This window comes from Cygnus olor, chromosome 4 (genome assembly GCF_009769625.2).
Source record: "Cygnus olor isolate bCygOlo1 chromosome 4, bCygOlo1.pri.v2, whole genome shotgun sequence".
Taxonomy (NCBI): domain Eukaryota; kingdom Metazoa; phylum Chordata; class Aves; order Anseriformes; family Anatidae; genus Cygnus; species Cygnus olor.
Genome location: NC_049172.1, coordinates 44,379,848 through 44,406,648, shown reverse-complemented (window position 1 = coordinate 44,406,648; position 26,801 = coordinate 44,379,848). Strand labels below are relative to the sequence as shown.

The window sequence follows — 26,801 nt, the reverse complement described above, 5'->3', positions numbered from 1 at the left end:
TTTTCCTTGCCTCCAGGTATTGCAAGGCACGAAGGAACTGAAAAAGTGTCCAACATTAGTAGGTTATTTTCCTTCCTGCACTGACACCAGTTGTGATTTCTATGACTTCCAAATGACAAAATAAAAGCTCTGCTCATTGTTTAGGCAGAACAAAAATATCCTTCAGGCATCTAACCTTAGTCATGCCTTGAGTGATCATACAAGAGAATAATTGTGGAATTTGTATACCTATACATAACTGACCAAAGTTGAGCCTAAATATAACAACGTTCATGGCTGGGAAAAAAATAATCTTACTGATACCAAAAAAAGAGAGAGAATCTTTAATAAAAATTGTTATGGAAGGGTTTCTGTATGCTGTAAGAGTTTGGCAGAAGAAAGATCATGTAATGAAAATCTTACAAAGCATCTCAGTGTTCTCATCAACTAAAGACTGTTTTCTTTGCACTCTGGTATTCTGCTGTCCCCACACATACTGATCTGCCATTGACATTGAGAGGGGACACGCAGAGAGAGCAGAATGACAGAACTGAGATCTGCATTGTGGACCTGAGAGAAGCATTTTACCCTTTCATGAAAACAGAGTGAAGTTTGATTGAAAACTATTGATTCACAGTGCACAGATATAAAAACTCTAGGGCCTAAAGGGACTAGTGGATTGTCTGATCTGGCTTCCTGCACAACAGAGGCTATAGAATTTCCTGCAATACCCTCATCAAGCCTAATCGTTTGTGAAGCATGTCTTCCAGAAAGACATCCCATTGTGTCCCGAAAATACCAAAAGATCAAGAACTCACCACTTCCTGCAGCCGTTTGTGCCAGTGGTTGATTTTCCTCACTACCGAATTGTTTTGCTTTATCTCTTATTTGCCTAGTTTAAACTTCCCCGGATTCCTATTGCATTTTTTGCAAAAGACTAATGATTCATCTGCTATACAGTAATTTCTCCCTAGGGGAGAAGGAATATTTACCCTTGCAATTAGTTACTACTTAATTTTCTTTTTGGTACAAATGAATCCATTAAAAAAGAAACCAAAAGAGAGTGTTCACTCTGATTTGCATATGTAAGGCTAGGAACATGTTAGAGGTGTTGGTTTTTGTTTGTTGCTTTTTTCCCCAAAACATTAAACTGTTTCTTACCACTGTGAACATTTTCTTTATGTTTTTTCAGGGCATCCTTACTCTTGAACCTCTTCCCACAACCATCTGCCTTGCATATGAATCTGGCATCCCCTCTGCATGCCTCCTTGTGCTGTTCGTAACTATATGGGATAACCAGCAAAGAAAAACAACACATGAAGCAGTATCTGCAGAAACCAGACACACAGCAAGTACTCTGAGCTTAACACATGCTGCACTGCAGAGTTCCAAGGCCACCTCATGCATTACTTACAGTAAATAAGAATGAAAGCATTTGACTTCTTTCACTGTTAGGATTCACATACACTAACAAGCTTGAAAGATAACATGCAAAGGGAGGCCAGCAATGATACGACAGCAGTCCAGTAACTCAGACACAAAACCTCGATTCTGAGCTGAAGGAAGTATTGCAAACAGAGCACTGAAAACTTCTTGAAGAGTCTCCTGGGTTGATGTTCTCTGTGCACTGAAGTACACTAAGAAAAACAAAAAAATAAAAATAAAAAATAAGTGGAACATTCTACAATTTACAGAATTGCAGTAGCTAGAAACTACAAACTACTTGTAGATCAAACTACAAACGCTTAAGTATGTGAGTAATCTATTTAATATGTGAAGTCTCCTGGAATTTAGTGGGACTCATCAGATGCATAAACAGCAAGAGTTCAGGTCATACTGCTGTATCCTCAGATTAATTTTACTTTGCACAATGCAAAGATTTACTTAACTAGCCATACTACGCAAATTCAACTCCCACTACAGACTAGAAGGAGCAAGTCTATGTTCAATAGAAAATATTTAATTACCTCCACCAAATATTTCTCTGCTATATATTTCCATGAAAGGACACAAAGCTCATAAATAACTGCCAGTTTAAGATACATTAACATTATTCAGACATAAGAAACATCAGCAGTTCTTTACAAGAGCAGTATTAATCACATTGTATGCAATATGAGTCTCCTTCTGATATAAAAGAGTTAGATTAAATGTACTATCTGTAATTAGATACTTGGGCAACCAGTGTACTACCTACAATAAAAAGCAATATATCTACTTAGTTGCAAGCAAAAATATATATAAATACCAAAAGAAAAAAGGGTTCTATATTTGTACAAAAGTATAATGTGAGATATAACGACTTCAGTGACAAACCTGCATATTTACACTACCCAAGGACAGAGTAAAAAAGATCACTTTTAAGTCTCTTAAAAGTGCACTTTTAAGTCTCCCATCTGCTACAGGTTCTTTTGTTGTTATTGGTTGTTGTTTTTTTTGCCATACAAATATTTAAACCAACACAAAGCACTACTTTTCCTTTCTCTGTCCTTCCAGATATCATTTGCTTTTTCTAAATCTTAGTCTAATTCTGTAATGACACCTCCAGTTAAAAAGCTGAATCTCCTAAACTGCTAGAGTCCACTGATGGAGACCATGGGCTTTGCACCAACCAGTAGCTTTAATCTGACCTACAGTATGTAATTTTGAAAGATTAAAAATTAGTGACACTTTCTTATTTAAATTGAAGTCTCCAACAAATACACGAAATTAATATGAAAAGAGTGAGGATAGAAATAGGTAGAAAAAATTAAAGCCTAAATTGTGATTAAGCCAACAGAAATAAATGATTGAATGAAATGATCCCTGAAAAGCACTCTTTTCTCTACTCACTGTCTTTGTAGAGCTTGTTTAACAGGGAATTTCTTTCCACAGTTTCGGCACTTAAATTCCTTTTCCTCACTGGGTTTTTGGTGCAACGTCTGGAGATGTTCAGCTAGAATCTCCTGGCTTGCAAAACTGGATTCACAGTTTGGACATGCATGGTCCTCTTTACAGGTGAGGGTATCTACGTGGTTGGAAGAGAAAACAGAAAAGCAATAGTTTTCAGGGAATATTTTGGTTACTTTAAGAGACACTCTCTGCCAAAAACAGATTATGCAAAATGGCATCATGAAATTCACAAGAGATATTGTCTCTCAATGTGTATTTTGCACACACACATGCCTGTGCAATCTGGTTCTCTTCAACAGAGGTTTACAAACTCCATATTACACAATAAAGATCTAACATCAGTTCATTCTGCTGTTATGCAGGTTCTGAAATGCTATCAGGGGCAGAGACTAGAATCCCTCTAGACTGCTCAGACAAATTGCAGACATACTTCTCTGATTTAGTGATTCTAGATTCACTTTGAACAGGGATGTGAGACAGAAATCTATTATAAGCAAATACTGTTTAAAGCAAAGAGGAAGACTTCAGATAAGCTACCTTTCTCTTCCAGATAATGGTCTTATATCTTCTCTCACAGGTGTGGGAAAAGTAATTTTTCTAAGAAATTACTGAATTTTACTGCCATCTCAGTAGTGGTGACAGATGCACTGCTATTACTCCTTCCAAATAGACAGTCTATCTTGACAGGATTATTATCAACATTACTGAAAATACATACAAAGCATTAGGTGTGACTTAGGCTGTTAGTCGAAGCATGTTACACAGGTTGTCTGTACTATCCATAAACAAGCTGAGAATTCAACAGGCAGCTCAGGTCACCTACCCCTTCTTAGACGTCTTACCTCAGGATCAGCTGAACTCCTTTATGGAAAGGTTTATTTCTCGCAGTTTATTACACAGGGAACCTCTCTCTCTCGCTTAGATTGTAAACCTACCTTTTATAAGGCTATAGTCATGTGAGATGAACTCTTTTAGTTCAAAAAATTGATCATAACTTGTCATGAAATCTGTGTTCACCCTTTTACTCCTCTCAGAAACTCAGAGGACTGGCTTCCCCATATTAGGCAAAGAATCCCAACCCAACCCAAAATAAGATAAAAATCATACAAGAGTTCAGAGCAAACCTGGGGAGCCTTCCAGTTCCCCAGTCCCATACAGTTAGTGTTGTCTTTCTTCCTCGTTACTTCCAGGGGACAAATGGATTGAGAGCAGCCATGAGGAGACAACATGGGAGAACCAGTGGATGAAAACTTGTTCATAAGCCAGCAGTGTGTGCTTACAGCTCAGAAAGTCAATTGTATCCTGAGCTGCATTAAAAAAGTGTGGCCTGCAGGTCAGAGGAGCACCTCTTCTTTGAAGAAAGGCTAAGAAAGCTGGGGCTGTTTAGCTTGGAGAAGAGAAGGCTCTAGGGAGACCTCATTGCAGCCTTTCGATACTTAAATAAGGCTTATAAGGAACATGGAAAAGGCTTTTTACAAGGGTAAGTAAGTGATAGGACAAGGGGAACGATCTTAAACTGAAAGAGGACAGGATTAGATTAGATATAAGGAAGAAATTCTTGACTATGAGGGTGGTGGGGCACTGGAACAAGTTGCTCAAAGAAGTTGTGGATGCCCCATTCCTGGAAACACTGCCATGTTTTTGCCAGGTTGGGCTTTAGGCAACCTGATCTAGTGAAAGATGTCCCTGCCCATGGAAGGGGGCTTGGACTGGATGATCTTTAAGGGTCCCTTCCAAACCAAACTATTCTACGATCTTATGATTCTACTTTTAAGCACTCAAGTTATACTATTTGCCACATATTGTTCACCTGCATTCTTTTCACCAGCTGGTTGCACTTCTTTATTGCTGCCAGAGTCTTCATCTTCCTGGATAACAGTTACTTCTTCCTCTTCCTCCTCCTCTTCTTCCATGTCACTGTCCAAGTAACCAATCAGAAGTTCTGTGTCTGTTTCAATATCATCCACGGCCAGATAGAAAATATTTTCCCCTTCCTGTTGCAAACCATAAGTAGAAGCAATGAATAACTGTGTCAAAAGCAAAATTTAGAGACAAGTCTGGGACCCTGATACTAGCCCTGAACTATAGAAGGGCTAGCTCCATTCCCCAGGAGGCACAAAGCTGGAAGAGCCTTTCTTAGATTTCTTTCCCAATGTGGCTGCATGGATAAAGTGCCTTTGTATTCTGGAAATAAGTCCCACCTCACCTAGGAGGCTCTTCCAATTTACACTGTAGCCTAGACCAAAGTAAAGGTGTTAAAGTCCTCCTCTCTTGCCACACTCTGCCTGACAAGAACTTCAGAGTTTGAAAATGCAACATTCGATTATTAGAAAAACGATGAAATTTAAATAACCAATAAGCTTTAGCTCTGTCATTTATTGGCTGCATGAGTTATAATCCAGCTTTCAGTAACAGGTTTTCGTACTGATTATTAATGTTTTTTGGATTCCCAGCTCTCTTCATCAACAGACTTTCAACCCTGGTCAGTTATCCTCACTATTAAGTTAGCAGGCACGTCTTTTAAAAGCACTTTAAACCACTTGATCAAAACTCTCTGCTAGTTTAAATCACAGAAGGCCAAGGATCCAGACCAGATTCTGCATGAGATCAAACTATGTAATAACAAGGTCCAAACCTTCTCCACAATGACTAAAAAGTTTCCGAATAGATACATAAGCTAACAATTTTGGCCTTTGACAATGTTAAATTAAAGTTACCAAGGCAGGTCAGAGTAGAAGCTGTAACAAAAACAGCTGTCTCCCTCCTAAGCTGCTATATGGAGCTGCTTTTTTTGCTCTATTTGAACAAATTGCTTTGGTTGCTCCCCAAGACACCAAAAGGAGATGCATGTTTACGTAATGAAGACTTCCAAGTTGTATCATAAATCTTAAAGCTTATCTGATTAACATCCAGGGAAGTTAATTGAAGCTTCTTTACATTACGTCTTGCCATATATTTAGTACCAAGCTTCATAGCACAAGGACAAGATAATGATTTTTAATTTTTGTAATATACTAAGATTAATTTAAACTGTCAACAGGGATTTAGTATTTCTCTTGTTTAGAAGGTCTGTTATATATTACAGAAGTTACTGTCACACAACAGTGAAGCCTATTTAATCCAACAGACTTGTGGCTGCTGCTTCCTTCTAGGACACACCAAAACTAATTAGGTATTTTTTTCAAGACAGATTGTGCAGCCCAGATATCTATCAACATGCCACCCTAACTCTTGTGTATGTACATCTAGGAGTTGTTTTTTTTTTTATGCTTCTGTCAAGAGTTTCAGAGTACTTTAATTTACTGCAGTCTAAACTCAAAGCATCTCCTGCAACTCTGATGTGAGGAAAGGCGGAAAATCTTTCTATATTCAGTCTCCACTTAGGATAAAATGACTGGGGTAAACCCCCAACACATCAGGGGTTCAGGACAAACATAAAAAGCAAGACAACCTTATAAATGCATGCAGAAGCCCACATCTATTGCTGGCTTACAAAATTAAAAAAATAAAAAAATAAAAATGCATGTATCCCACGTAAAAATTTTACTAATTAAAGAACCAAATGGTGCACCTTTCAATTAGATCACACATGACATATCTAGCACCACAAGATGGTATAATCTGGGAGTGCAGAAATCAGAACTAAGGATTCTCATTACCTAGACCAAGTCCGTGAATCCCAACAACCAAGCTCTTCTCAGTACTGTTGCATTCTCACCTCCGCACCTCCCCAGTGTGCATCTGGGATGTATTTTAGGGCTATTCATGTCAAAAGGCATTCTCCTGATTCTGTCCCATTTGTGTACTTCTGGTCAATAATAATAATAATGGAAGAAGTACTAAGGACTTTCAATGCCTGAGTAATCTGGATTGCATTCATACTGAAAAGAGTTTTAATACCAACCCAACGTAACACACAACTCAAGCTCATTCCTCCTCCAAAGCTAATTTGTTCGGGTTTTCCAGCTATGCTAATTGTCTGGTATTCTTAGTGCTAATTAAAACAGATATACCTCCACTGTAGTATCTCCTCAGGCTGCAATGGGAGTTCTCCAGAAACCACAAACAAAGGAATTTAAATCTCACCCTCCCCACCAGCAGCACCTGCATGAAGTGCATCTATCTACATGCACACATACACAGACATGGTGAAAGTAGTAAAACATCTTTCAAATAATTTTAAAGACCCTCACATTTACTAAGAATACGTGTGCTTCATAACAGAGGAGGCTGGCAAGGAACATGGGCCAACAAACATTGACAGCCCCATCCTACTGTTTCATCCAAAGCAGATCATGATCACTCATGAAAGCTGAAAATACAGGAGGAGAAGGAAGCAAATGGTCTTGTACTGCCCGAGTGAGAATGGAGCCTCTTCATTCTCCGGGGCTTGATCAGCTGGCTCCAACCCAAACCTTCATTATCTTTACCAAGTTCCCCCATGTGCCCACAACTACTGCTCTTAAAGCATCATTAGCTGGCTTCTCTCCACACCCAATTTCCCAGCAGCAAGGAAGCTCTTCAGCCTACCTGTTCTGCCACAGTTCTCCTTTGGTAGCTCTCCAAACAACCATGCTCCCTTTTCCTTGATCTTTGCCTGCAGCTCCAAGGTTTCCCGCTTGCCAGAACACTAGGCAAGGTCTGTGAGGGTAGAAACTCCACGCCAGGAAATGTGTGGAGGTGATTCCTTAGGGAGGGTGGCAAGGGAAGGCAAAGCCACAAGCCCGGACATAGGAAAGTTCAAAAAGGGCATGCCATGCCAGGAAAGACACAATCAGAATAACATCTGCACAAGTAGGGACACCTACAGAGGCTTGGCCAGCACCATAGCTTCTCAAGATCTCCAAGAGAGACAGGAGAATCCACAACCTCTCTAGGCAAACTGTGCCAGTAAGAAAAAAAAAAAAAAAAAGTGTTTCCTGAAGGTTGGAGGAAACCTTATGTGTTTCAATATCTGCCCACTGCCTTTGTCCTGTCATGGGGCAACACTGAAGAGTCTGGCTCCATCTTCCTTGCACCCTCCCTTCAGGTATTTGCACACATAGATGAGATCCCCCTGAGCCTCCAGTCCCTTCATCACCTTTGTGGCCCTTCACTGGACTCTCTCCAGGAGCAGGGTGTCTCTCAGAGCAACAGGCCCAGAACTGGACACGACTCCAGATGTGGCCTCACCAGCACTGAGTATATGGAAAGGATCATCTCACTTCAGCAACAGTATCTGAACAGCGATAGTGTGTACTCAAGAGCAGATAAACACCTATCACTCTGGAATCAAAACATTGTTGTTGTTGCTGGAAAAAGAAAAAATTCAAGAATCAAGCAGACTTTTGAATTCTCCCCACTGAGCATATGGGAAGCCAACAACTATGCTCATTTTACTTCTTACATTGCATAACAAATTAATCATTCCTCTGTAATACTCAAAGTGAATTTCAGGCGCTCACAAAACAGTTTGTCCTTGCTTTCCTTGCATCTTCTCTCACTCTTGCCTTTGGATAGTCTGGTTTTACTACACTTATTATAGCGCTGTCTCTCACATACTAATAGTCCTCTGTCACACTTGTGAAATATGATTTTAAACCACACTACCACTTCACAGTAAACATCCTTCTTCGCATTAGTTTTTGCTAATCATTATACTAGCTCATGGTTTTCTGAGCTACAGCAGACCATCTCAGTGCCTGCTTGCTAATGAAATAATATTTGAATTTAAAGCTCTAGCTGGCTGCGATTCTGTTTATAAAACAGTTTTCACGTTAACAACAACAGGATCTTTTTTGCATAGTAATCTCCAGCAGGGAGCGTTTAATAAAATTACAACTGATAAACAGATAAGTGCATACGTTCTGGATAGAAGAATATTGAAATATAATACTCTACCACTCTAAAAACTGAAAAAAACAAAACTGCAGAATTTTTGACAGGAACCATTTCCCTTTGATTATGATAATTACAATGCATTTTTACTCCATATAACAAGTCATGTTTATAAGCAAATAGATAAGAATAGCCCAGAGCAAAATAGATTAGAATTCATATGGTTTCTGTTAATGCAAAAGTTGTAATCCTAAAGCTACTTTAAACATAACGGAGGATTAACTCATTCAATTACTACTTGAAATAAGTTGGAGAACCCTGCAGCAATTCGACTGCAAAATACTAAGAAAAACAAATGGTACATATGCTGCTACCCTCCAACCTCTCCGTTCTTTTCCAGCAGTCACACATTGGCACTACTTACGCAACAGCTGTTAAAAATACTTGCTGTGTGTTCCAAGTCAAAGAACACCCAGACATCACAGCTCCACCCTTGAGCTGTGACAGAACTCAGAGACCAGCATGCACCCCACAATACCACCAAAAGCTCTTACCAGAACTAGGGTTTTAGTAAGAAAGCACTGCATTACAGGAAAGAAAAAAAAGGAAAAAAAAAAAAAAAAAAACATTTCAAATAATTCCCAGGCCCTCTATGTTGTCTTTTCACCACAGGAAGCATTTTGTGCAGGGCCTAAATGTGATCATTGTATACAATTAACCTATAATGAGCTAATCATATTTACCAGTCAACCCCAGGATGTGGTTTACTGAGGCACATGCATCCGCACATGCATCCACTTCATTTTCCTTTAAACTAAATACCAAGCACTAGGCAGCAAACGGTGAGCTGATCACTTCATTTTTGACATGAGATTACAATGGTTATCACCACTGGAGTGAAACAATCAGATTAAAAAGTGTTCTCACAGTCAACCAAAAATCTTCTGTTGGAGTATTTGGAAACTGGGAAGAAAAATAGTGAGAAATAGAAATAGTGGAAATTAGCAGCAGTGAGAAAAAAATTAAGGAACCATTTGGCTTCCATTCACCTTTTTTTTTTTTCCTAGTTCATACAAAGTCTCTTAGAAAATTTTAAAAGGGCAACTGTGAAGCACACAACCTTTATTTTCCACGTTTTACAGGCTAGTATCATAAACATTGGTCATATATTTTTAATTACTGTTAACTTGCAAGATTCAGTAGTAAAATTTTACCTTAAAGAGTAAGCAGAAAAACTGAGAGAGAAAAATCAAATGCTTGTTTAAAAATTCCAGACAAGCTCATAAGAAGTCTTCGCAAAATAAAAGCGTCTAGAAGAATTTTGTGTTTCGTAAGGGTAATTATAATGTGCTTGTTAGAACACAGTCTCTAGCTATCTCTAAGTATTCTATTTACTCTTCTGAGTTAGTTTTCTAAAACTATGCAGACATATTCTACTTAATTATATAATGCATGATCATTCAGTTGGTTTAAGATTAGGATTTTGTTTGACATAGCGATCTGTATTTTGAATTCTTTTCATCTTTTAATTATCTTAGGTATTTGTTCAGCAATGCAACTTATGTTTTTTTGCAGCCACAAAATTACAATGAAGCTAAAGCAACTTTATATGTGTAACTTACAACTTTTTCCTCTTTGTAAAACATAATTTCATCATCCTTGTGGCAAGCGGGCAACTCACAATTCAAATTAAAGGATACTATTACTGGAAATACTCCAGTAACATTTTGCCCACTGATTTCATAAAGCAAAATATTACTGAAACAAGTAGTCTTAAATCTGCCTATCATAAAGACAAGGAATGTGGAAGCAAAATTCTGAAGGATTTGTGGGCTTTTTTTTTTTTTTTTTGCCTGAAGGAATAGCAGAGCTTTGGGATTTTCACCTCCATCTACTAAAGTGAAACCAAATCCTGGAAAGAAATATGTGGATTTTTAGCTTTATTCAATAAAAGTAATACCTATTCATGTTATGTGTAATTAAATACATATGTGTACATATACACACACACAATTTCAAGGTCACCCACAGAGAATGCACAAGTTATATTGTCAGCTGATTATCGATGGTACTTTAAAAAAAATAAGATAATTTAGTAAATTTTTGTTTGCGTTCATAAATTTGCCTCCGTGATGCTTTTCATCACTTTGTACATACTGATGTTTATTCTTTTTCCCCCTCTCAACTTTTCCATATGTTTTTCTGTGGAAGTTTTTATAGGACTTTAATACTTCTGGCACATTTTTTCTTTTCAAGTCATCTTGTGTAACTCCAGTATGATCCTTTAAAAAGACATGCAAAAAGCACCAAACACATACTAAATGAGATATAGCATTATGCAATCCAACATAATAGTCTGTTTTTATTTCTTTATTTAAAGAATCATTTTCACTAGCAAAAACCCACTGGTATGCATTGGATGTGACATTCTATTAAGACTTCTGTTCAGAAATTCAGGTCATTTTACTGAGTGTTTATTCAAAAAGTAATAACAAACATTACTTGTTCACACTGCTCCCTCTTGTGAACCTTACTTTGCATTTGCCAACATTGACTGTAATTTGTTATCACACTGCCTATTCACTCATGATAACATATATTTGACTAATGCCTAGGACTGACGACCATGGATGAGGAGGACCTTGCAAATTTAGTTCTATAAGCAGGATGACAAATCATTTGAAAGATCTTCATCTGTCAAGCTTTGATATAACAGAAAGACAAAGGCTGAAGGAAAAATATAACGAAATAGTTGCACAGGCAATGGTCATACTAAATTAATCATTGACTTGTCACAGACATCATGGAAAAGCACAATGAAACAGTCATTTGGTCAAGGCTGACAAGTTTTTGCTGCATGGATGAATAGTGAACACTCTTTCCTGTGTTACTCTAAATTAAACTGTAGCCTGGATGTAAAGATCTGAAGAGATCACAAAAAGATGACAGAATAGAGGCCAACAGGATAAGCTGATGATAAAGCTGTCCACACTAACCTAAGACAGGAACAGCAACAAGGTCCAAAGAAACAACACCAGCAGCAAAATTGCAGTCACATTCATCCATCAATATTTGATGGAACACCAGAGACTGGTGAAGATTTTTATTTGGAGAGAAACTGGTTGGTCTGGAAGACAGAAGTAGATCTCTGGTTTCTACAGAGATCATTCTTGAATTTTCTTTTGCACATGAGATCACCTGGAATAAAGCAGCAGATGTACACCATCGACTGGCATTCAGTAAAACTAGAGCTTTGGAAAGTAGGAGGCCAAATCAAGTGAAGGCAGACAGATAATCAGTCAGACGTGCCAACACGATGCCACTGCTAATAAGTAGCATTCAACTACTGTGATAAAGGAATAAATGCTAGGCAGAACAGATGTAGGACAACAGTAGGATGGAAGTCACAGAAAGGCACACAACTGGGACATGAAGAGGGAGGCCAAAACGAGGTATACAAGGGTATTTGGAAGCAGTGGATAGTGCTTGCTTAAAATCCTAATAAGCGAACAGCCCCTCTGGCGAATATGAGATTTAAGGAGCCGACAAGTCATCAACAAAGAGATTGAAATTACCAGTGTTGACAGCCATCAATGTGCACCCTCCCCAGAACTACATGCTGAATCTTCACTAACTTTTTTTTTTCACGTAAACATTTCTCTTCTCAGCAAAGAGAAGTAAACATTGTTTAAACTCTGTTTCTCAACAGAGAGAAACATCTTAAAATATTTTGTTTGACCTCAAAATAAACTGTTTTTTAATTTTTTTTTTCAAGGATCTGAAGGAAAGTCCTAGGAAAAAAGTAATTTCAATACGAAAAAACAGAGTAATAATTTTAAGAAATGCTGACTAGCATTTATCCTTTTACTATCTTCCGAATGTTTCCCCTTCATAACATTAAGAAATAAATAAATGCAGATTTGGATTACATTAACAAATAGCTTGCATTAACCTGAAACAGCTTTTTTTGGCAAATGCGTATTTTGAGAAAAAAATAACACAGCTATGTAATTCTTGCATATATGGGACTAGAAATTATTTTACTGAGCTGTTGAAAAAATATGCAGATAGATATTGTCCTTTCAGAGATTATGAAAGAAATGAACTATAACTAGAAAAATACGTCTGTCTTTGCTACCGTTCTGCAAAGTCACAGAATGCTTCCAAAAATGAGAGATTAAACAAACTAAGACTCCTCAGGTTGAGAAAAGAGCAGTCAAATAAGAAGGAATGGATATAATAGGGTTCTATAAAATCAAGAATGGCATAGAATACTGAACAAAGTGACTATTCACTGTCACACAAGGACTAAGGGGAATCAAGTGAAATTAAGAAGTTGCTAAAAGAAAAACAGAAGCATGTTTCACATAATATGTAATTAAAACAGTGGAACTTATTACCACAGAATGCTGCAAATGACAAATATAAAAATGTAAAAATGAGTTGGATAAATTCAGATCTGCAGCCAAGATTAGAAAAAGAAAAATTTTTTTATTAACTTATCCTCAAGCACTGTATGATCATCCTACCAGATAATTAGATCCTTCAATTCTCTGTTTTCTACAGGAATAATTTAAGCACCATGCTTGCTTTCAAACTTGTCACGTGTATGTTAAACTAACTACAAAGTAAAATCATGACTCTACTTTCCTAAGTCCATACCTGAGTTCAGCATGAAACACAACTAGGCCTCTAAACCACTAATCTCGATTCAGTCAAGTATATACCTACATCGTTAATATTTTAAAATCCTACCATGACAAAAAACTGTATTCAGGCAAAAGCTTAATTTGACTAAGGCTCTAGTGAGAAATTTAAATTTCTGTTAGCATAGTGAATGAAAAACTGGAAGTCATTTTTTCTTCTAAATGTAAACGGTTTGTTTTACTACAAACCAGGAGAAATAGTTTGTATAAGTTACTCAGTGCAAGTCCATCTCTGTCAATTAATACAGATCTTTCAAAGAATACCAGGTTCTAACTAACGACAGTCTTTTCAGTCTTTCAATCTTGTATTTATGGTACCATATTTAAGCACGACTGCTCACTTCTAAAAAAAAAAAAAAAAAGGTAGGAAAACAAAAGCAGCATGGCTACTATGTTTCTCAGATCTTACAATTTTATTGCAAGAGACAAAGATCAAATAGGAGATCAAATTTACAAATTAGTCACAGGAAGCAAATGGTAGGGATCCACCAAGTCTACCTGGATGGCTGCCAGATTCTTTTGTTCTTGTGACGGAGCCTCGTGGACAAAACGCAGCCAGTTAGAATGGCGTGGATTGCTTGCATCCAGGATATAAAGGACTTCACCTTTACTGCCACGAACCTGAAACATTCAAAAAAAATCAACACAAAATTAAAACTTACCATCTAGCATATCTACTGAACATATACTAACAAGTAAAACGTTAACGTGTGCTGGTGTCAGCAAGATGATCTTGCATTCAACAGGTACTCACAGCTGTGCTGCACATTCATATTTTTCTATGTAAGTGCATTTATCCACCTCAAAATATGTAAGCAACTCAAATCCAGCAACTGGGGTCAGTTTCCTTTGTTGAGTTCCCAGTTTCTTTTCTTAGCCTTTCCTCTACTAAACAAACCTCTCTGCTTTATGACTGATTCCTGGGTCTCACTCATCTGACAGTATGATCACTTTGCTCATGTTCTTTCCTCCCACTTTGTTTTGTCAAGTCCACCTCTGCTTACTATCTTGCCAGAAACTGACATAATCTGAGAGGTCCTCTCCCATTCAAATCCTATCATCCCTTCTCCAGATTTCCTTTCAGAGTTCTTCTCCTTTACATGTTTTAATGCCAGCATTTCACTCCTCCAGTATATCTAATTCTTCTCATACTTCCCTGTCTTTTGTCATTCAGTCTGTCACTGATCATTTTCCTACAAATTAAGGTTATAAACTTAGCTGCCTCCAAGTCCTGGACAAGCTTGAGAAGTGGGCTCACAAGAACCTAATGAGGTTCAATAAGCCTAAGTGCAAGGTGCTGCACCTGGGTCGGGGCAACACCAGACATGAGCATAGACTGGGAGAAAAACTCATTGAGAGCAGCCCTGCAGAGAAGGACTTGCGGGTTCTGGTGGACAAAAAGCTCAGCATGAGCCAGCAGTGCACATTTGCAGCCCAGAAGGCCAACTGCATCCTGGGCTTCATCAACAGAGGCATGGCCAGCAGGTCAAGAGAGGGAATTGTCCCTCCTCTGCCCAACTTGGAGCACTGCATTTAGGTCTGGGCCCCCAGCACGAGAATGATGTGGATCTGTTAGAGCTGGTCCAGAGGAGGGCCACTAAGATGATCAGAGGGCTGGAGCATCTCTGCTGTGAAGAAAGGCTGACAGAGCTGGGGCTGTTCAGCCTGGAGAAGAGAAGGCTCCGGGAGACCTCATTGCGGCCTTTCAGTACTTAAAGGGGGCTTATATAAAAAGATGGAGAACAACTTTTTACACAGGCCAATAGTGATAGGACAATGGGGAACTTTGAACTAAAAGGGGAGATCTAGATTAGATGTTAGGAAGAAATTCTTCACTTAGAGGGTGATGAGGCACTGGAACAAGTTGCCCAGAGAAGCTGTGGATGCCCCATCCCTGAAAGCGTTCAAGGCCAGGCTGGATGTGACTTGGGCAACCTGGTCTAGTGGGTGGCAGGGGACTTGGGACTAGATGACCTTTAAGGTCCCTTCCAATGCAAGCCATTCTATGACTCTATGATCTTCTAGACTGCCTTGTCCTTTGCTCATTATGTTCTTTCTCTAGCAGATCCTATTCACCCTTTTCTGCCAAATCCTAAATCCAACTCTTTCTACCTAGTCTCACGTCTCCAGAGAAATCTCAATCTTAACTGCAAACAATTACAGAGTACATCTAAATCTGAACACAACTTTTTTTTGTTTGCAGCTTCCCTTTTCTGCAAAATTACCAATTGTTCAAGCAACTTACAAGCCCAAACTTGAATTATCAATTCTGTCTCCATTCCTATCCCACTGTTCCATCACTAAATGTTCTTTATCCTTGTTTATCACCAAACGCAACTTTTCTTCTTCCAAACTCCAAATCCAGCAAATATGGTTTCACTATTGTTAACTTTGCTTTTAACATATCTGTCCCACACCAATCCTAAATGTCCCAGAAACTTATAAAGCACTTTTTGAAAACTATATTCCTTGTTTCCCTTTCAAGTCTTGGAAGTTTGAGAGGTTTATTTTGGTGTTTCACCCACACCCCCAGCACTTCCTGAGAATTATCTTCAGAACAAGGATCAATATAATTGCATTGATCTATCCCGTATATCTTGTTTTACAGCTCACTTGAGTGTCCTTCATATATACCTATCCAAAGGACATATACATAGCCTCAGTGAACAGTTGGTCAGTTTTAAATTATGCTTAGCTGAAACTGTATCAGAATAGGAGATGATTTCAGTAACAACAAATTAACATACTACATAGGTGAAGGGCTGTAAATTGTTTAGCCTGGGAAACAAACGTGCTCAGGTTTTGCTCACTAAGTGAAGAAGACACTTTAAAGAACTGCCCTGCAGAACTGAAGGCAGATGTGTGACAGCTTTAACTAACGAGTCATTCCATTGTTTCCACTCCAGAACTTCAGTAATAGTAGAACCCACCTCCCCAAATAATATTTACTGATACTTTTAACACCAGATCAAGCAAATTTTCCCTGCTATCCACCATTTTAAAGAAAGAATTGCACATATATGTCATCTTCTTAACAGAGGCTTTTGGGTATCATTATAGATCCATAGAATTTTTATGACTGTGACAAAATTCCAGCTTCCACTGACAACATGAAAATAATAGTTAAAATTAGGTTACTATTTCTAAGTCATTCTTTGCCCTTAAAACAAAAAGAAATACTGCTGAAACAACATAGCTGCCACTTTGCCAGTGGCTTGCTGGTTTTGTTTTAAATAGCATGTCATTTAAATCTGATATAAAAGATAAAGAGCCATGAAAAAAGGTCATAGAGTCACACAAATTCCATATGACTTATTTATATAAGGAACATATTTTCATCTGTCAACAAGAAGTGTCCAGAGTAGGTATTTTCTAAGAGCTGGGGATTTCAGCTACGCAAGATCAAAATTAGATTGTTGTCATTGCTTTGTATTTAAATTGCCCACATTCTTGCTGTATTTATTTCTAATAGATGCAATATCATATTCCTTCAGTATGACTGATTAAATTAACTAAACTTTAAAGATACCATTAGAAACAAAAACTGTATTCCATTACCGTGAGAGCTGGTGACAGCATGTTGTTCTCAGATTAAAACAAACAAACAAACAAACTGCTGTAGTTCTCCAAACAAATAAGTCTTCAAAATGTATTACTATTCTTCCAAAGACACTTATCTTAAGAGAGACGTATCATGAAAAGGTGCCAATATTTTGAACTTTAAAAGTTGTTTTACTTTCAAACACACAGATTAACCAGAGTAAAAAGTGTCAAACCTATATATTTAAATGCACCTGCAAGTAATATTGTATAACACTAAGCACTGGAACACTTTGCACAGAGAGGCAGTGGAGTCTCCATCCTTGGAAAGAGATACTCCAGAGCCACCTAGACATGGTCCTGGACAACCAGAGCTAGGTAGCCCTTCCTGAGCAAGGGGTTTGGACCAGATAAACTCCAGAGGTGTCTTCCAGCCTCAGCCATTCTGTGATTCTTTGACAACTCCATTGAGAAATAATACCTGCTCATTGCTGGAACTGTCGTTTCCACCAGGAACTTGAGCAGAATGACTGTAAATCATAAATGCAAATCCCAACTTCATGCAAAAAGACATGTTAGTGATGCATTTACCTCCTGAACAGCTCTCCTTCCCACCAAAGCCTTACAGAAGTGCTGCATTGACTATACTGCAATCACCACCCAGTTCTAAATAAGCACAGAGCAGAACCTCACATTACAGAATCACGGAATCATCGAGGTTGGAACAGACCTCCAAGATCACTGAGTCCAACCTCTGACCTAACACTACCAAGTCCTCCACTAAACCATATCACTAAGCTCTACATCTAAACGTCTTTTAAAGACCTCCAGGGATGGCGACTCAACCACTTCCCTGGGCAGCCCATTCCAATGCCTAAGAACCCTTTCAGTAAAGAAGTTCTTCCTAATATCCAACCTAAACCTCCCCTGGCACAACTTTAGCCCATTCCCCCTCGTCCTGTCACCAGGCACGTGGGAGAATAGACCAACCCCCACCTCGCTACAGCCTCCTTTAAGGTACCTGTAGAGAGCGATAAGGTCGCCCAAGCCTCCTCTTCTCCAGGCTGAACAACCCCAGCTCCCTCAGCTGCTCCTCGTAAGACTTGTTCTCCAGACCCCTCACCAGCTTTGTCGCCCTTCTCTGGATTCTCTCGAGCACCTCGACATCCTTCTTGTAGCGAGGGGCCCAAAACTGAACACAGTACTCGAGGTGCGGCCTCACCAGAGCCGAGTACAGGGGGACAATCACTTCCCTAGACCTGCTGGCCACACTGTTTCTGATACAAGCCAGGATGCTGTTGGCCTGCTTGGCCACCTGAGCACACTGCTGGCTCATATTCAGCCAACTATCAATCAGTACTCCCAGGTCCTTCTCTGCCAGGCACATTGTCTGAGTGAAAATAGTTTACAATGAAGATTAACATCTGTGAGCAATTAAAGTCAAGTTAATGGCTTCATGATATAGCTAAAGCTACCCAAAAACTGGGTTAGAGAGGCCCACCATGCAAATCCTATAAAGGTTTCCATCATATCTTGACTTGGATTAGAAACGGAATCAAGATCCTATTATAAAAAACATACATTACCTCCCTTTTCATCTATTTTTCTTCTTCATTTGTTTGATCCTTAAATTATGTAACGATAATTTATACTCACTTCAGTGATACGCAATCATCTCAGTTGTGCTTTCTTATTCTCTGTCAATTCGCGAAGAAATATCAAACAAAACAAAGACTTAACACGTAAGGAAACTATTGATATAAGAATACAATAAATTCCTTGAAAACTTGCTATACTTCCTGTTGCTTTTTTCCACCTCATAAAGAAATAATGCTGCATTAAATACACAGATGTGAGGAAGAAGACAAGAAAAAGTCAAAATACCGTACTTAACGTGGACTAGACGTTTACCATTCTTTTTTCATTGGTTGGGTGAATGGGTGAGTTTCCTAGATGTGTCTTTGAGCACCATGGCAAGGAATTTCAAATTTTATCAATATCTTCTTTTTAAAAAAAAAATAAAAATAAAAACAACAACAACAAACAAGAGCTAGTCTGTTTGCTTTGCAAATATATTCCTCAAACTGAAAAGAGTACCTAAATATCACCCAAGTTGAACTATTAACAAATTGAAATGAAGTTTGGAATACGTCCCAAAGGATGCTCTCTCCAGTAACAGCCTGCTCAGTCATACTTCTGCCTTGTGTTGTGATTAGCAAACAAGAAAATCAACTTAATTAGAAGATACATCAACAAATACAATCAAAAATGCTTTCACATGGCTCTACCTGTAAATCTGTTTAGACCTCCAAGAAAACAGGATCACAGATGGCTGTCACTAAGATAGATGTACTATAAGCCAACGTGATTCTACTAGCCACAGCAACAAGGAATTTTCCCTCCTACATCCCCAATCGGTGACACTGGAAAACATGAGAAATGTACTGTGTAGCTTCAGTATCTCCTCCCAGCCCTGGCAGTTGCGCTAACTACAACAGCAAGAGAAGAAAAACGGAAGACAGTGTCAACCTGCTTACATGCTCCTCAAGAAACTTAAAGATACTACTACTAATTTAGCTCTTTACCCTACAGAACTAGGACTCAGCAAGTAGCTTTCTGGAGCATGACAAGCAAACTCCCATATTGAATAAGCTAAGGTTTCTTAACCTTCTTTATCTCACAGAACCCTCTTTTACAAGGATTCACACACATAGTCTTACCACTTACTCCACATGAGACCTGGAAAAGTAAACAGGATTCATTCTGCCACAAAACTTCCAGTCTGCTCCCCGGAGACTCCCTTCCAGTCACTGAACCACTCCAAGAATCTTCGGAACAACCTGCCTACCACAACTATTGATGGCAGAAAATTGTTGGAAAATGGAGGATATCTTTCTGAGGGAGGAAGTGGAAAAACGCTTTTGCATACCACAAACTGAAGTAGAAAATGCTTTAAGGAAGCTTTTCTTAAAGTACCTGCAAGCTATTTACTGCATTTTCCGCATACATCTGAATATTTTTAGTCTTTCATAAATAGTTATAAAACATTTAAAATAGAAGCAAAACATTTTTACAGGACTGAGGCTCCCTGAAAATTCAGTGAAGTAGGATCAATCCTATAATACTAGTGAACATATTTGTTTTTAAAAATTGTGACATTTGAACCTGCCACCTGCCTACATGAATAATTCCATATTTTAATGTTATTTTCCCAGTTTCTATACAGTTAGCTTTAACTCAAATTTTCAATTAATAAAAAATACCCAGTTAGCTTGAGATGCATTCCTTAGGATCCTCAAGCTACAGTGGTCAATCCAGAAATGATTTTAAAACTATTTTAATGAGGCCTGAACTCAAGCCCAGAAGTTTTTTTAATTGGTTTTCTAAGACTACCAAACTACAAATGCTCTTAAGTCTCGTGAGACCACCCCTAAATAATACAGGATTCAGTCATCTTCATAGATCAACAAAGATGTACAAGGATTATATGATGTGCCTATTGTCAACAAGAGAAATCAGTGAAAGAGCTAGGAATAGACCTCAAAAGCCTAGTCACCAATAGATGATATCACACTTTTTTGTTGTTGTTTTTGTATTTAAACAGGACACATGACCTTATCCCTACTTCCTCTAAATTAAGGGGCATATCCACAGAAGTTGAGGTTTCCTGCTGTAGTTCAGAAGACCATCCTGGGCTAGCACCTATCTGGTTCTGAGCCACTTTTGGCCACCATGACCAAGATGTTCCTGTAGTTTCTGTAACCAATGGAGGTAAGTTGGAGTTTCTATTTATTTATTTAGGGAGTCATGTCACCAGACACAGTGTCATGATTTTGGCTGAGACACAGTTAATTTTCTTTGTAGAGGCTCACACAATGCTGTGTTTTGGACTGTTAATGAAAATAGTGGTGATAACACACCAACGTTTTCAGTTGTTGCAGAACAGTGCTTACACAGAGCCAAGGACTTTTCAGCTTCTCATGCTGCCCTGCCAGCAAGGAGGTTGAGGGTACACAGGGAGCTGAGAGGGAACAGAGCCAGGACAAATGGCCCAGGCTGACCAAAGGGATGTCCCATGCCATATGACACCATGCTCAGCAATAAAAGCTGGGGGAAACAAGGAGGAAGGAGGGGACGTTGGGAGTGATGGCATTTGTCTTCCCAAGAAACCGGTACTCATGATGAGCCCTGTTTTCCTGTCAGTGGCTGAACACCTGTCTGCTGATGGGAAGGGGTGAATGAATTCTTTGTTTTGCTTTGCTTATGTACATGGCTTCTGCTTTACCTAGTGAACTTTCTTTATCTCAACCCGTGAGTTCTTGCACTTTTACCTTTCCAATTCTCTCCTCCAGCCCACCTAGGGAGAGTGAGTGAGCAGCTGGGTGGCATTCAGCTGCCTGCCAGAGCCAAACCACAACACATAGTCATCTTTAATTTCCCAGGCCAAATAATTAAGTGGCACTTCACTTCATATTTAAGCATAGATGGATTTTGGCATGAACCTAGAATGAGGTTCAAATTCATGCATGGTAATCCGTGGCAAGATATCTTTCCATTTTACTACAACACCCTTAATATTTGGTCACCCACTACCTAAAACATATATACATATACAAAGCACACACTAAAAATTATCTTCTTGAAAATTAACACACAAGGTGTCACTGAACTAAGTCAAATATTCCCGGGCTACATCAAGCATGACTGCTAGCCAGTCAAGGGAAATCATTGTCCCGCTCTGCTTTATGCTGGTGCGGCCTCACCTCGAGCAATGCGTGCAGTTTTGGGCACCACAGTATAAAAAGGACACAAAACTATTAGAGAACGACCAAAGGAGGGCTACGAAGACTGTGAAGGCTCTGAAGATCTGAAGATATGTGAGGAGTGGCTGAGGTCGCTTGGTTTGTTCAGCCCAGAGCAGAGCAGGCTGAGGGGAGGCCTCATGGCGGCCTGCAGCTCCCTCACGAAGGGAACAGAGGGACAGGCGCTGAGCTCTGCTCTCTGGGGACAGCGACAGGACCCGAGGGAACGGCATGGAGCTGGGACAGGGGAGGGTCAGGCTGGGTGTCAGGGAAAGGTTCTGCACCCAGAGGGTGGTCAGGCACTGGGACAGGCTCCCCAGGGATGTGGTTACAGCACTGAGCCTGCCAAAGTTCAAGAAGCGTTTGGACAATGCTCTCGGACATAGCTCGATTTTGGAGTGGTCCTGTGCAGACCCAGGAGTTGGACTCAATGATCCTCTTTGTGGGTCCCTTCCAACTCAAGTTATTCAATGATTATATAAAATATCTTCACAGTAAGATGAAATACCTGACATTCACCGCTACTGCATAGGGGGGTTTTACCTCAATATCAACCAGGACATCACTAAATATGCCACAATAACAAATTTCACATTATTATACAAGCATTAGGAAAAAAGAGCCCCTAATCATTCGATAAGTTACCAGATGGAATCCTACAGATTTCTAAATAACACCTAAGGTGCTTGCAATGCCCATCCACATGATGCACTCCATCTTCTTATGCTGCAATTATCTCCAAATTTTTGAAAAACATTCAAGGTGCCATGTATACTACTTAAAAATGTTCACAACTGCAAATGCAAACATTTTACCATGCACACCTGGCAAGAGAAGAAGAAAAAAAATCACTGAAAATAAGCAGATGGTCATCTTTGCTGCCGGCAGTAAACACACTGCCTGCTTTCTATAAACCATTTTCTAAACATTTATAAATTTAAAAATCTATGTTCGTTCAAACAACCATGTAAAGAAAAGTTCTCTTTTCTGCATTCTATTTTTTTTGATTAGCTGAAAACATGACTTTTATTGTTAATGATAAGCATCTAGATGCAATACTCCTGAATTTCAGACCCCTCCCCAACCTGGAGTCTGTTGAATGAGCAACTGTAAACCTTTGATTTCTTCACAACTACGCGATTTGCAGGCAAACCGGTAGCACAGTGCTATATTTAATTTAAAACACAAACCCTAATGTTCTCAGAACTGTATTTAACAAAATCACTGGACCCGATAAATTCTTTTCGGTTCCATGTTTTCCCAAAGACCAAATGAAAACATAACATAGAATCACAGAATCATTTAGGTTAGAAAAGACCTCTAAGATCATCAGGTCCAATCATTAACCCATCACTGCCAAGTCTACCACTAAACCATGTCCCTAAACACATGCACATTTCTGTCTCTATGTGACGTCTTAAAGATGCCAACTCACAATGCTGGTCTTACAGAAATAGGAAGAGCTTCTTCAAAATAGACCACATTACAGACCACTAGTCTATGCAACTAGAAATTCATGTGGTAAGCTTCCCTGCAGAAAACTGTTCCACAAAGTTGAAGCTAAGAACACAGGCATCACATACAGAGAAGAAAACACTATGCTAATTTTTACTTGACCTATTGAAAAGCTTCTACTATTTAGCCTTCTTTCTGAAGGTGACCTCCCTGAATATGCTTTTTTTTTTTTGACTGCAGTCAGACTGTGAGCTCAGGCCTTACTGTGCCTTCATCCAATAGTCATCATATTAATTATTTTTAATATATTTGGTACAGCTGACTACACACAAATTTGGCTGGTTGCTATGACTGCCTCCCACAGTCTCTGGAATAACCATTTACTTGGACTGTTTTACTTTTTACTTTCTGCATTCCTGGTCTCAATTTTCAATTTAAGACTACTCTCAGCATGATTTAAATTATATTATAAAGCTCATGTTCAGATCAACTTCAGTAAACATGAACAACTTAGGTTCAAACATTCAGGAAGTCATAAAATTTGGTATGCAGGAATCTTTTCAAGGCTCTCAAAACTAGGTTACAATAAGATATTATGAAAAGGTTTTAGAACAGCTCATAAAAATCTCATTTTCTGGTTTGCTGTCGAAGGGGTCATATTAGTGTCATCAATAAATACATGCATTTCCCTTTTATTTTCCGTCATATAGAAACAGATAAATCTCATTTAATCATCAGCAATGAGGCATCTGGAAAATCATATGGCTTTCTAACCAACCTAAATTAAAGGCCTTCTCACAACTGTAATCCACTCACCATCCCTTCTAAAAACCTTGTTCTAGCTCAAGTATTTTATTAATTTAAAATATCTTGCAGAAACATCATGAAAAGGCAAGTAAGACAGGGCATATTAACATGTACTGTATTTGGCAAACATTCATAACAAAAGTACATTGTATTGTTTTGTTTTCAGCTGAGAACAAACAAGATGAAAACAGCTGCTCTGAGGATAACCAAAGGACTCAGGGGAAAGAACTATCTACACCATCTCTTTGGAAATAGGTATTTTGGGCACATCTCCAAACTAAGAAAGACAACAACAATAAAAAAGACAAAAAATAGGGTGATTCTAGGGGAAAGGGAAAAATAAAGGCATAGGGATTCACAGACTTGAGTTAATACTCATCAAGGAGTATTTTTCCACTCTATCACTGGATTGAAATTGAGTTTGGGTTTCGCAAGATGGGCTTTTAGCTTTTAGCATTTTCACACATTGTTCCACTGTGTAGAATGTATTTATAGCTCTAAGACCGTATCAGTACCATGCTCTCCTTAGAAGAAGCTCAGCAATGTTAATGGTAAAGGGTTATTTTTTCCAAAAAAATATTTATTTTACAATAAATGTATGTATAGTGCTTTAATACAGATGACAAACCTATGTGTTTTTTGTACAGTGCCACACAACAGAAAAATACACCACAGAAATCTGAGAAACTTGAAAATGAGTCCCTTTCTCATAGTAGAAGAGGACTAAATTTCTTTTTCACCCAAGCAATTTCCATTGAAAGCAAAGAAATTAATTCTATTCAAAGAACTAGAGCAGAAATCACAGATTACAAAGATGAAACAGAAGTACTGAAAAGCAGGTGCTTCGAACAAGTTTGAAATGCTATTTCAAGTATTTTTCAAAGTGTGAAGTCCTCAGCTAGTAAACCCAGACAGAATTTTGCTACAGGCAAACACAGCTATGACACAAGTGTTAAGGACCTCATTACAAGATTTAGTATGTTTTAGAAGAGCCGCGAAACCCCCTGTATTTTCATCTACCCATAGCACCAGGTTTTTATTTTGCTAAAGATCTCGTAACTACACATTGAATTACAAATGTTAGTAAAATACAAAAACTTCACTTATCTTACAATTGCCAAATGCTAGCACAGGCACCACAGCAGCGAATGCTTTGTGTGACCTGACATGTTAGCAAACATAAACCAGAATCTCAGTAATTTACAATCCCATATGCAAATTACTTTCATCATTTTTAATTCTCACAATTTTCAACAGTTTTCCATAGTGCTGTTACATTTTTGTTTCATATTTCATTGATTAGAAATTATCATTTGTTATTTCTTTATCCTCTAAAAGTAGTAATTTCCCTATCAATATCCCTACACAAAAAGTGTACTCCAATATCATCAGTAAGTGCAACGTCTAGCTACAGTATCTTTAAGCCTTAACTAAAAAAAAAAAGTTACAATGAAAACATAATCCTGGGAGCACTTTTTGCTAGGTGTGATGTCCTCACTGTAGACTACTCACTTCCCACATAAGCCTGCAGTCTGTGTCCTCATCCAGTTCCTGAGGCATTCGCTTCTCCCCTGCAAAGGGGCCAAATTTTTCACCCTAAGGAATGAATATAAAAGAAAATGAATCAGTAGGGGATACATTAAAAAAAAAAAAAAAGTGAATTCCAAACTCCAGCAGAGGTCTCAATTTTAGTTTCAAGTGGAAAAGGACAGTTTTGCTTTGGAAGCCCACTATCAGCCAAAAAGGTGCACATCCTTGTGGGTTCAACTTCAAGCTCATTCCCATTCTTTTTATGGCTTAAAGAATCTCTTAAAACTATACCTTTCCTGTACATGCTAATTTTCCATTTGGCATAAAGCATTTTTCTTGATTTTAAATAAGGGTCATATTTACAAGTCAAATTTCTTACATTTCTTATAAGATTCTCAGGAAGCATCTTGCAATATACATCCCATTAAGTCCAAAGTATTTGGCAAGCACAAAGTTTACATTAGATTTATTTGCAGGATTATTTGCAACACTATTTTTTGAAGTGCCACAAATCAAAACACTAAACTTTGAGGTTTTGAACATACAGAGGGACTTGTTTAAAAAATGAGGGAATATGCACGTGTCTATGAATTAATTCAAGCCTTCAAAAAAAATTAAAATATTATGCCACCTGCTAGTCATAATACACATCGTGAAAACATCCATTGCTATGTTCTTCCAAAAGTGTTTTTTTTTCCCCCTCCCTTTATAGATTTCATGCCAGCAGCAGGGTAAATACTTCAACTAGGACTTCCACCTGGCATAGGCCTAACTGTTTTTCCCCTTGTTCTTATTTGCATTGATAAACCATATAAATTGGAATGCAGAACACAATGTTCCTTTATGCAATATTAAGATAAAAAAAAGCTGTTATATACTTTAAGGCATTACAGGTTATAATTATACAATAAAAAGCAACTTTGGTGTTTCTTTAAAAATACAACATTATGGCTAATGAAAGGATCGATCTTGTCTACAAGTCCCTTCCCCCGGACACATTCCATGATCCCAGGAACAGCCTGCTACGTGTTTTTCCTTCTCCTTCCTTGCTTACAGGTACAGCGGCAAGGAAAAGGTGGAATAGAAAACTTACAGGATGATCCCTCAACCAAGTAAATAAATTAAATATATATATATTTTAAATGAAACTTGAGGAGGTAACAAACAACTGAAAAGAAAGTTGACATTGCATAATAACAAGGCAACAAACTAGAGGAGTAATATATTAAAATGTGCTCAACAAATATTCCATTTAAAGGACCAGGAGAATAAG

The 26,801-nt window shown here is 38.4% G+C and overlaps 1 protein-coding gene across 9 annotated transcripts in view; it reads right to left on the bottom strand.

Moving 5' to 3' along the window:
- PRDM5 (PR/SET domain 5) overlaps window positions 1-26,801 on the bottom strand; it is a 102,698-nt gene that overhangs the window by 58,515 nt on the left and 17,382 nt on the right. For all 9 annotated transcript variants that reach the window (XM_040555802.1, XM_040555801.1, XM_040555799.1 and 6 more), the window contains 6 exons: window positions 25,511-25,594; window positions 13,893-14,015; window positions 4,682-4,865; window positions 2,812-2,986; window positions 1,524-1,616; window positions 1,141-1,262 (listed from right to left, as the gene is read on the bottom strand). In XM_040555802.1, coding sequence (XP_040411736.1) covers window positions 1,141-1,262; window positions 1,524-1,616; window positions 2,812-2,986; window positions 4,682-4,865; window positions 13,893-14,015; window positions 25,511-25,558 — 745 coding nt within the window. In that variant the 5' untranslated portion in view covers window positions 25,559-25,594. The remainder of the gene's footprint in view (window positions 1-1,140; window positions 1,263-1,523; window positions 1,617-2,811; window positions 2,987-4,681; window positions 4,866-13,892; window positions 14,016-25,510; window positions 25,595-26,801) is intronic.